The following is a 12,660-nucleotide window of genomic DNA, read 5'->3' on the forward strand; positions in this document are numbered from 1 at the left end:
CAAATAGTTTTTTAAGATGAATCCACAATTTCATTCCACAACCAAACATTTAATTTTATAAATTATAACTCCATATATTTGAAATCTCTAGACATTTGAAATCTCCAGACTCATGTAATCAAATAGGCCCCAAGGAAATTAGGTAAAATTGAATTTGTTTTTACAATCAAAATAGTGAATTTTCAATCCCTTTGGACATTTTACTCCTAAAATTGATTATACCGACATAAGGGTGAAAATGTCCAGAGGGTATGAAAAAATAGGACTTTTTCCTTTTAGACAAAATAGTGATTTTCTTTCCAATGTGGTTTGACTTAGGAGTAAAAAATGTTCAAAGAAGATGAAAATCAGTGTTTTGATTAGTTTTGTAAACCTTAGTTATAGTTAGTTTTATTAATTTTTGAGTGACTACTTTCATAAAATAAAATCCATGAGTAACTAATCATGTAATTTTTCCAACCATTTAAGGCAAAACTAATACAAAGGAACTTGAGGCTCAGCTGGTGAAAAATCAACACCTCTACGTACTAGGTCAGAGTTCGAATTCACTCGTAGTTGGGGATGAAGCCGGAAGCCCTCACCTTACATTATTGTAATGCCTTCATTCCCAATTTATACGTTCTGTTTGGACCGGGTACAAGAACCGAAATAACCCGGTTCCACGGTTTCCCCAATTAAACCCTTTATGTGGAGTCTGGACCGGATAAGTTGAGAATGTGGGATCCACGTCAGGACAACTTGATTACAGAAAATATCTTACCCTATAGAGTGTAGAGACCCTGACCCATGCCCCGAAACTGAAACTGAAACGGACGCCAGAGGTTTGTGTGCATATTCCCGCTTTTGCAAGGCCATTTTTTTAGAAACCAAAATATCCTGCTGTTCTATTATTGGCTCTTTACCGAATCTTCTCTCTAGGTCTCGCAAATGCACGCAGCCTCTTTCTCTCTGTATATATAGAAAGGTCGGAGCCTCCTCCAAATCCAAACGTTAGCATACATAGTCAAGAAGCCATGAGAGAAATCCTTCATGTTCAAGGTGGACAATGTGGAAACCAGATCGGATCCAAGTTCTGGGAAGTAATCTGTGCCGAGCATGGCATCGATTCTACCGGAAGTTTTAGTGGTGGATTTTCCGATCTGCAACTCGAGAGGATCAATGTTTATTACAATGAGGCTTCTGGAGGAAGATACGTGCCTCGGGCTGTTCTTATGGATCTCGAGCCTGGGACGATGGATAGTATCAGATCTGGTCCTTTCGGTCAAATCTTCCGCCCTGATAATTTCGTTTTCGGACAATCTGGTGCTGGAAATAATTGGGCCAAGGGCCACTATACTGAAGGGGCCGAATTGATCGATTCTGTTCTTGATGTTGTTCGTAAAGAGGCTGAAAATTGTGATTGTTTGCAAGGTATTTGGCTATTTTTCTTATCCATTTTCAATGTTTATTGCAAGGTATTGTTTTCTTATAGATTATGATTAGACAAGATCTTCTTTCAATTTCACATTCTTTTTTATCGTACAAGTTTCTAATACGAATTGATATCTGCTGGTAGTAGATGTCGGTTTGATTAGGTTTGATTACTTGCGTTTAAATGTTCAAAATTTATGCTATAAACCTCTACTGCGATAGTTAGATTTTAGAAATTTCAACGAATTTTCTCACGATACATTCTTACTCTTAAGCCTTATCCAATTTTAAGAAGCAGAGGATAATCAGGTCACATTAGAATTTTCAGCAATTTTTCCTTGGATACATTCTTATTCTTTAAGCCCTATCCAACTTTAAGCAGCAGAGGATCATCGTTGGCATTTTTCCTCTTCGGATCGATTAAACTTAAAATTATGCATGTTCTTTTCCCCATGTTAAAAGTTCAATGTTTTACCATGATAGGATAAGTCGTCTTGTTTTAAAGGATGACATTCGCCTCCTCATATTTCTTGATGGTAAATGATGCTTCGATCGAAGGCTTGGTTGGATGTCTGTGACTGGGTGATTTTGATTTTTTTAATCTCAGTCGGTTTCTTGTTTTACACGTGAATGAAGAGTCCTTTTGTTGCATTTCGATATACTCAGAATGTGGTACTGTCTTAAAATGTGGAAGCCTTGATGCATAGTGATATTCTGTAGTCTTTAAGTGTCAATCAATCAGGCTTGTTACTTCTTCCCTTTTTGTATGCTGGTGATCTCGTTTTATTGTTATACTTTGTGAAACATGAAGGAACGCTACAATGATACCCATGGAAGTCATGTTATAGTGCTGTATATCAACTTCTCAAGAGTAATTTCTTCTCCTTCTCTTGCATTGACCTTTTCGTCATTTCATGATGATGATTACCCACTGGGTCATCATTCGAATTAGAGATCCTGTGATTTTGCCGTTTGATGTATTGGTTCTGATGTCTAAGGAAATCCCTTTCAAACATTGGTGCTGACTAATCACTCAATTGTAGCTAAAGGATACTTGCGAGGTATTGTTATGAGATCTTCCGGAAAACGGTATTGAGAGCACTACGAGACTGCACCCCCTAAACTCCTCTCTGCAATGAGATCCTTGTCAAAAGGCATCCCCAATTTTTTTGTTTTTGATATTCGTGAATTAAAAAATCATGATAACTTAGTATCACTCTGTCTTTCTGCAATGTGACTCAAGAAGCAAGTGTTAGGGAAAACAAATCATCTCCAATTTTTTCATCATTGAGTGCCTTGCAGTTTGGGGTTGAGAACTTGACACATGGAAGGTGCAACATCTAAAAATGCCAAGTTCTTTATGAAAAGTCATCATATGGAAGGAGATTGGCAAGTTGGACAATGTTTGGTGAAGGAGAAATAGTATAGAAGGGATAAGAGCAAAGGAAAGCAAAAGCTGCTTTGAAAATATTAATATATCGATAAAATATAGTCTTTTGAAAAAGAAAATTACAGTCAGAAACTGATCAAATACAAAACATCAAATACAAGACGATCTATTGTGTTCAGTGAAGATTGACTCAGTGTACTCCCAGTGTCTTGCTTTTTGTAATGCAGAAGTCCCATTTGGGTATTTGGTGCGGTTCCTCTGTTTTTGTTCTGTCAATAAATTGCTTTTATGAAATTTTGTTGCTTGCCTTGTTCAGCATGATGATTAGTAATCTGATCTAACTCTCCATATGTGCCTCTTGTATTGCCCAGGTTTTCAGGTATGCCACTCTCTTGGAGGTGGCACAGGCTCTGGGATGGGAACTCTCCTGATATCCAAGATGAGGGAAGAATACCCAGACAGGATGATGCTTACATTTTCAGTCTTCCCCTCTCCAAAGGTCTCTGATACGGTTGTCGAGCCCTACAATGCTACCCTTTCTGTGCATCAGTTGGTGGAGAATGCAGATGAGTGCATGGTCCTAGACAATGAAGCCCTCTATGACATCTGCTTTAGGACCATGAAACTCAGCACGCCGAGCTGTGAGTTTTGCATTATCTGCTTTCATAAACAGCGCCAGTCTAATATGGACATTGACACTTAATGCTTTGATTTTATTTGCCTTGTTTGCAGTTGGTGACCTGAATCACTTGATCTCGGCAACCATGAGTGGTGTGACATGCTGTCTGAGGTTTCCAGGGCAGTTGAACTCGGACTTGAGGAAACTGGCTGTGAACCTTATCCCATTCCCACGTCTTCACTTCTTCATGGTTGGATTTTCTCCACTGACATCTCGTGGATCGCAGAACTATGCTTCTCTTACTGTACCAGAGCTGACCCAACAAATGTGGGACTCAAAGAACATGATGTGTGCAGCAGATCCAAGACATGGGCGCTACCTGACTGCCTCAGCTATGTTCAGGGGGAAAATGAGCACCAAGGAAGTTGATGAGCAAATCATTAACGTTCAGAACAAGAACTCATCATATTTTGTGGAATGGATTCCCAACAATGTGAAGTCCAGTGTGTGTGACATTCCCCCAACAGGGCTCAAGATGTCATCAACGTTCATTGGTAACTCAACTTCAATTCAGGAGATGTTCAGGAGGGTGAGTGAGCAATTCACTGCAATGTTCCGGCGCAAGGCCTTCTTGCACTGGTACACCGGGGAAGGAATGGATGAGATGGAATTCACAGAGGCAGAAAGCAACATGAATGATTTGGTGTCAGAGTATCAGCAATACCAGGATGCCACTGCTGAAGATGATGATGAATATGATGAGGAGGGAGTCGAAGAGAACTACGAAGACTGAGTGGGATGATGGCAGCAACTATTTTGGAATTGGTGGCAAGTCATTGGTATGATGGGTTAGATATTTCTCTTCCCTAACTATGATCCTATCATATTTTTGTATGGAAGCTGATATTCTTTCCATTGATTCGTTTTTTCTTGTGCCTCTTGTAATACTGTATTCTGATTTTAGTTCATGCATGTCAACTACCTATTTCAATTTTAATACTCTTATCTTTCCTGAATATGACAATCTTTTGTTTACTGGCTTAATTTGGTGTCTTTGCCTAAATAAATTAGGCTGTAAATGTCATCGGTCATCTTCATTTTACTACCACCTTTGTTAGTTGTTACATTGGATTTTGCCAACTTCAACCGATCAAGGCAACTTCATTGGCATAGCGTATATTATTTGATCTGCGTAGTTGCAATAGAATAATTTGATCTGCGTAGTTGCAATAGAATAATTTGATTATTTTGAAACATCAAGGGAGGAGGGATCATAACTTATTTTTTCGAAGGAATCAGAACTAGAACTTAGAAGAAAAGTTAAGAGTGAAAAGAGAAATGAGGGACAGAAAGACATCTTCCGTTGTGTTTTTATTTTTCGTTGATAGAGCCAAGAAAGATTACAAGCTACAAACACAAGTCTTTGACAAACACCTTCCAACTGCGTGATAGTATTATGCATTGACTAAGAGGCTAAAGTAAGAAGACAGTTTTTTGTATCCTCCTGCTTTAAAAGGTCTTAGAATTTGGGAGATATTGTAATAGGTTATCCAAAGTAGACTAGAGTAAAGCTGCCGAGCGTAAGTGAAACCTTCGAGAAGGCCCCAAATGATTAATTTCAAAAGATTACCCGGAGAGAGACGTTCCACCATACACCTTTGTAGTGTATTATGCACAATGATCCCCAAACAACATCCTAGCGAATTACTCTGAACAATAAAGGTTCCTCACATAGAAAGTTATCATTTGGGAAATCATGTAAATTAAAAGCCTTACAAAAGCAGTCAATGGTGTATGAGATCGAGGAATACATGAATCCGATAGACCCCCACCAGGTGGTCAAACGGACAGGTCTACCATCCATTTGTGAATAAAATCCAGGACTCGTGGCTTCATTTCTTATGAGCCAAATCCCATAACATGTAATTAAAAAGATCGAAAAACGTTTGATAAATCCTGACTGTAATCATCATTTGAATAGAATTAATGGAATTTCAAAGCATATTATTGTTAAATTAAAAATTTGATTGAGTTCAGATCTCACGGTTCCTTGTAATCTTGTATTACTGTATGGTATCGTGTGAACCGATTTTTGTGGCGTTACGATGTGGAACCAATGTGTAATGAAGACTTCAGCCCAAGTACCGGTTGGGTGGGATATCTGAGCCCGAGGAACTTCATGGGACCTGCTTTGATTTTCTATGTATCTGCTCCAGTTCTGACGTGCTCAAATTCAATCAATTGTACTGATGGATGATTCATACGCATCTCTTATTTCAATCCTGAGGTCAATATTTTTCCAATTCTTAAACCCTGATTTTTTTTGTTCAATATTTTGGGTTCTAACCTACGTGTTCTTCCTCTCCGGCTCGGCACCACCACATCTCCGGTGCAACAGCTCCTTAATCTCCACCTTTGTTGGCCCTTTCCTCCACTGCCAATCAGATTGCCACCGGATTTCTCTTCCGGGCCCAACCTAACTGGAAATGGATTTTGAAAAAGAACTTACAAGGGGCGGGGGTAGCTGGACGGTTTTGGCTTCTATTTGATTTGAGAGCACTTTAGAGATTTAGAGGAAGAAAAGGAAGACAGAAAAAAAAATTAAGCAGATAAGACGGAGCTAGGGAGACTACGTGTGTGCTAATTTACTTGCAGGGCTTCTTAATGTTGAATAAATAATTACTTTTGACCCTAACAAACTTCCTGACAACTTTGCGAGAGACAAGGTTGGCGTTTCTACAAAATGTAACACCCCTTGTATTTTTCTCAATTTATTTTTGTTTCTCTCTCTCTCTCTTTGTTTTTTATTCTTTTATTTGGTTTTATATTGTTTCTCTTTATATTTATTATTTATTTATTTATTTGATTTTATATTGTGAATGAAATATTTATAATTTGTAGTTTACTAATTAGCATGATTCTTTGGTCTTTTTTATATTGAAATCACATAATTTTTTTTTTGTAATGTTGATTTTGTAAGATTTTTTTTAATGAAAGAAAAAACTTAAAAGAGTTGTTCTATTTAAATTTTTTTTATTTTATAAAATATTTTTGTTTGTTAGCTTATTCTTATATTTTAATTCAACTATATTTTTAATGTGTAGGTTGGCATCTAAATTCAGAAACAAAACCCTCAATGTGCCTCATTCATACACTATATGTATTAAAAAAATGTAACTAACTTTTTGATGGACAAAATGATCTAGACTTTCATTGATCTGATATTCGATGTTGAATTTTGACTTCGCCTTTTATCTCAGTGTCACCTCATGTTACATTGCTCTGGTTCCATTGTTAATCGTTTGACCGTTAGGTAGTGGTGAGGGAGTGAATTTTCCCCAAGGGTACATGCATCACTCATGATGTCTCACAATAATTATGTCATAATCGTGTAAGGTATTAGACGTTCAGTGACTTGGGATCAGCAAGTAGTTTTTCTTTTTCAATGGTTTGAACATTAAAATCAACCAATCGTGTTTTGGAATAAAATTGGGAGAAACCAATTATTTGTTGGCCAAACCAGTTATTTATTGGTTTGCTTGTTAAGTGGTTTTCAGGTTGGTTGTTTAGTTGCTTTTTATTTTTTTGCTGGTTAAGTTGCTAGCTACAAAGAAACGTGGCTCATGAAAAGACAAAAACACTTAATTATTATTGCTGATTAATTTAGTTTCAACTGTTAATCTACCGTAAAACTTCACATGGTGTTTTGTTTTTTTTAAGCTAAAGTTCACATGGGCCTCGTCGAATTTGCCAATATAAAGTTTCACTCTTGGTAGAAATTTAGTTAAGGGAAAGCCTTGAAAATTAGGATTGGCAAAAAAAAAAAAAAAAAAAAAAAAAATCAATATAAGTTCACCTGGGATTTTAATGGGATTAAATTTATTATTATTATTATTATTATTATTATTATTTATATAAAGTCGATGATCATCCGGCAGTATTAAATTCATGACTCCTTGTTAAGATGTGTTGGTCATTATCAATTGACCAATTTATGGTCTGAAGTTCTAACATTTGATTTTTTTTCAATGGTAAAAGTTCTTATAACACTTTATTAGATTATTTTTCTCTTTTTTGATAAACAATCTTAATAATTAATTTTTTAATAATTATGTTAGTAGATTATTATTACTGATTAACCAAGAGATAGAAATTTTGTAGCACCACTGCACCAACCAATAAAAGCAACATTTTGAGAACATTATTTACTGAAGAGAGTATAGGAAATGGTTATTGTAAGCAATATGTGCCTACAACTACTGTCCCAACATTGCACAATACCTTCTAATTAAATACCAGTCATAAGCATAAAATATTGATGTCTTAATTGTTCTTTTGTACGAACGCAGAGTTGTTCTAGTGGTTGAAACCAACACCTCTTAGCGAAGAGGTCGTGGGTTCGACTCTGTTGAGACATATTAATATCCCCATCCCCCTTCGTACAAAAACAAAAAAAAAACTCTTTTGTTCCATATGAACTTCCTTTTACTCCATGTTAAGTTTCTTGAGATCTGTTAAATCTTTATCTTTTGCTCTCGTAGAACATTACAATTTACAAGTTTTAAGTTTACAAGCTGGCCATTGGCTTTTGTAAACTACAAACTATAATCTACATCCCATGTTACTGGCTCGTGCTTCTTTGTTTGATTTGTTTGTTTGAAATTTTGATACATTTCATTTGAAGTCAGTTTAATTAACTCATACATTATCACAACAATGGTGCATTTGATAATATTATATACCCTGCTCAGATTGCGTGTTCATGGCACCACACTCATTGACAATGGGAGAAGATGTGTGTGCACGACAATGGTGCATTTGATATTATACAGCCTGTTCAGATTGCATGGTCATGGCACCACACTCTTTGACAATGGGAGAATTGAAGATGTGTGTGCACACATACAGACATACTCATATAAGAGTGAGAGAGAACAACGGTCTTTCAACCAACCTAGTGTTGGAAAGGTAGCTAGCAGATGGGAGAAAAAAGATAAAATTTATAGAGAATGGTAGATGAATGTGGTACAAGTGGCAAATTTTAAACTGGTTCTACGGAACTAATTGAAAAACCATGGATATGGAGAAATAAAAAATTGACCTTACTCTCACATGGTCCCTTCCAGACAAGTAGGGTTAACTACTTTTGGACTTAAAAACTCGTATTCTTTTTCTAATGTTTCAAAGTTAGATTTGGATTACAAGGAAAACTAATATCCTTAAGCTCAATTAACACATAAAATTAGAAGAGAGAAAATTACTGATACACTATTGTTTCTCATATCATACATTCTTCTTTCTCATACAATACTCAATCCTCAGGTACTCATATTCTTCCTTCACGTTATTGAAAATCACCCACCTGAAAAAGAGGGGCACCAGATTTTTTTTCTTTCATTTTCGTGAGTGATTTTTGGCTGGGTGACGCTAATGGGTGGTGGGTGATTACTAAGTAGATGAAGGAGAAATCCGTTCATCCATTTAAGGGTTGAGTATAGTATGAAAAAAAAGAAAGTATATGGTATTAAAAACAAGGATATATTAGTAGTTTTATCTCTTCTTCAATTCAGATTTCAGTGGAAAGGAAAAAGCTAGGGAGTAATTTATTATCTCTTTGGCATCACGTAGCTAGCCATGTTTGGTTGAAGAAGATGATAAACCTGGCATGGGTTGGTTTATTTAGTAAGTTAATTGTCTGTTGCCTTGTTGTCTGCGCCTTAAACCTCATTATAAGAATCCAATTGGCCCCAAATATAACATTTGATATTAAACTCATGCATGTGCGTGCTGTGAAGTTTTATTTTAATTAAGTAGACAACGAGCTTCAGTCCGTGCAATAAATGTACTGTGACTGAAATTTAGATCCAACGTAGCGCTTCTACTGCTAAATTGCTCGCTACGCAACTCCCGTAATGTCTGGGATCTCAATATTTGCCTGTCTCAGGTAGAAAATTTTAATGCACGTTTGGCTTTGAGATTCTTTTAAAAATCTGGGCTTTCAACAAAAAAAAAGGGGGGGGGAATCTCCAACTCTGAGGACTATAAGAATCACTACTCGCAGCACCATGTGTATCTGCAAGTGAGGGAGAGAGAGATGGGTAGATCACCTTGCTGTTCGAAGGAAGGCTTGAACAAAGGAGCTTGGACTGCAATCGAAGATAAAATCCTCAAAGATTACATTGAGAGTCATGGCGAAGGGGGATGGAGAGACCTTCCCCAAAAAGCAGGTTTGTGAGCTATAACAATAAGTCAAAAGACTGATCAGAACTTTGTTTCTCCATTTTCAATTTACATGTGAAAAAGAGAAACACATTTAATGTAAATGCATGTTTCATAAATAATGCAGGTCTGAAGAGATGTGGAAAGAGCTGTAGGCTTCGGTGGTTGAACTATTTGAGACCAGACATTAAAAGAGGAAACATTTCCAACGATGAAGAAGATCTCATAATTAGGCTTCACAAACTCTTGGGCAACAGGTAATATATAAGGGTTTAATTTGAGTAGAAATCATTCTCTTTGCATGGAACCCAAACAACGATGTCATCCAGTAACTGAGTTAATTTGCTTCAATGTAGGTGGGCACTTATAGCAGGGAGGCTACCAGGAAGAACAGACAATGAAATCAAGAACTACTGGAACACTAATTTATCAAAGAAGGTTCAAGGTCAAGAAACTTCTTCTGGTTCGACTCAAAAGCAATCAGTCCAGTTTGACGAGGGAAAGAAATCGAAGAAGAGAAAGAAGACGATGACTAGAACAATGGAATCACAAGTGGTCCGAACTAAGGCTTCTAGGTGCAACCGGGTTGTTCTCCCTTGTATGACTCCAGAACCAAACTGTAACCCAGAAGTTGCTAAACATGGTAGCAACAAAACTCCATTATCAGAACCAGAGCTTCAACCAATGGAAGCAGATCATTCAGCACCAAATCTCATGATAGTTCTTGACGGCAGCAGCCTTCAATTCTCTGATCTTCTCAATCCAGACTCCTTTGAATTTGGTAATGGAGAATCAGGAGAGGGCAGTAGTGAAGGTAACTGTGATGATCAGTCACTGCCATCTTGGGATCAAACATTCCAGCTGGGTTCCCAAACAGAGGAGGGAAAGCTAGATGATTTGGATTTCTCATCCTTTACTTCACTTCTGGATCAAGTGGAAAGTTGGTTAGGAGATTAGTACAACCAATGTGTCGCTTAAAACAAGAAATTAACAGAAACATACTAGTTTCGTAATAACTTCTCTTTGGTAATTCAAGTTGGCTAATCAAATGCTTGTTTTCTTTCAAAGCTAATCACATGTTATTGTGGAAGATACTCTTGTTCTTTCTTTTGTACTTACTTATTCTAATCCATGTTGACTTCTTTACAACTTCACACTGAGTCGAGATTCTCTCCATCTGATCGGTGCGTGGTCTACCCATTTTTCTCTCACATTCAACCTGAAACAGGTAAAGCTCGGATGGTCTGTGTCAGGTTGAGTATGACAGTGAAAACCTGGGTGCACAGTGCACCAGGTGGAGACGATCCAAATTACTTTAAACGATGTGTCATATAGACGAATCCCTCTCCTCTAGATCTTCATAACTATTGGAGAATAAATTGATAAACATTGATGTCAATGCTTGTCACGTTTTCAAATAAGTATAAAATAAAAATTATAACATTTTGTTTCTTCCAAGTGAGACTATTTTTTTATACTTTGAACTTAGAAGACAATATATAATACTGCATATGTATATTTATATGAAGACGATCCCACGAAGGGACTAGGGACGCTGTCTCTTAGGTTTGGAAATGTTTCATGTGGATCCCATACTTTAAAAGGCCTCCCAAAATATTCTAACAACTATTTTGTCATTATAAAGAAAATGAGAATAAAGAAATGTAAACTACTTTCATGCTTATAAGCTTCTAATAATTCTGGGACAATTTGAGTATCATGATCTGTAGCAAATTTTTGGTGAATTTAGGATCTTGAGCACAATTGCTGAAAACAAGGTTTTGATTATCATGCAAATTTTTGATTATTAATTCTTAATGTACATTTAAAAACTTTTCTTCTATCTCTAGTATTTTGTTGGAGATATTTAAATTTATTATTATTTGGAATGATAGAAATAGAAAAAAATATTAACAATTATTTTACTAACTAATTTCGATTCATGGGGTCATCACGTGAGAGATAATTCCAAATTTGCAATGTAGTTGAACTGTATTTTATTTGACAAAAAATTAACAATGAGACCACATTGCTAAGTGAATATTCTGGATTCTATTATTAGGTTTCTTAAGATCCATTAACTCTTATCTTTTGTTCTTGTAAGAGGACATAATCCATGTTGCTCGGTTGGTAAGTCCAACACCTCTTCTTTTACTTCTTGAAATATTGTATTTGGGTTTAACTCATGCATGAACTAGCCATTTCAATTTGAATAATCTTATTTTGATTAAAAATAAAATAATATTATATACTCTTATCCTTCATGAATATGATCATTTTTTTCTTCATGATCTTAATTTTACAACCATGTTGGTTAGATTGGATTTTTCCAATTTCACGAATAGATTAAGGCGACTTCATTGACGCAGCATTCATTACTTGATCTCTCTAGTAACATTTCTTTTCTGAATTAAAACAAAGTAATTTGATAATTTTAAAATGTTATCATTTAAAAAAAAAAAAATCAAAGATAAAACTGTTAGAAAAGAAATAAAAGTAAATAGAGAAGAAATATGTATGAAGAAAAAGAAAATGTTCCCTTTCAGTCTTTTGTTAAAAATTTGATTGAGTTCAGATCTCACGGTTGCTAATATAGTATTGCTGAAACAATTTTCATGTGGCCAGTATATAATGAAGCTTTTTAGCCCAGGTCCGGTGATTTTTAGGGTAATCTAGTATTTCATTCTAACTTGAGCAACAGATGTCACCAAACAAAGCTCTAATAACAATTCAATAGAACATGACTAATCTTTCGGACTCTCAACCAAAAGGGCTTCTTAGCTAGGACATCAGTTATTACATTAACTTTCTTATGCGTATGTATATGAGATTTTAAAATCAAAAAAATTTCCAGCTAAAGTGTAGATGTCTTCAAGTAGTGGCTTCATGGAGGGACAGATATCTGAACCTGAGCCACCTTTGTTGGGTTTCCAAACTCTCCCTTCTTGATTGACCTTCATTAGACATGTTTGGGTCTTGATTGATCCCCGGAGAAGACCAACTCAAAAAACTAAGTCTATCG

At 36.1% G+C, this 12,660-nt stretch overlaps 2 protein-coding genes across 2 annotated transcripts; both read left to right on the forward strand.

The window, feature by feature from the left end:
- Positions 1-817: 817 nt before the first annotated feature.
- On the forward strand, positions 818-4,563 carry LOC149017577 (tubulin beta-1 chain). Its single transcript, XM_089151911.1, has 3 exons — positions 818-1,410; positions 3,172-3,441; positions 3,533-4,563. The coding sequence occupies exons 1-3, from the start codon at positions 1,014-1,016 to the stop codon at positions 4,210-4,212; spliced, it is 1,347 nt and encodes a 448-aa protein (XP_089008037.1). The 5' UTR covers positions 818-1,013; the 3' UTR covers positions 4,213-4,563.
- Positions 4,564-9,498: 4,935 nt separating this feature from the next.
- On the forward strand, positions 9,499-10,779 carry LOC149017578 (transcription factor MYB123-like). The gene is made up of 3 exons (XM_089154196.1): positions 9,499-9,646; positions 9,766-9,895; positions 9,995-10,779. The coding sequence occupies exons 1-3, from the start codon at positions 9,514-9,516 to the stop codon at positions 10,593-10,595; spliced, it is 864 nt and encodes a 287-aa protein (XP_089010322.1). The 5' UTR covers positions 9,499-9,513; the 3' UTR covers positions 10,596-10,779.
- Positions 10,780-12,660: the final 1,881 nt, after the last annotated feature.

The sequence above is a fragment of the Hakea prostrata genome, chromosome 4 (genome assembly GCF_041222555.1).
Source record: "Hakea prostrata isolate BN-2017 chromosome 4, UWA_Hpros_2, whole genome shotgun sequence".
In the NCBI taxonomy this organism is placed as follows: domain Eukaryota; kingdom Viridiplantae; phylum Streptophyta; class Magnoliopsida; order Proteales; family Proteaceae; genus Hakea; species Hakea prostrata.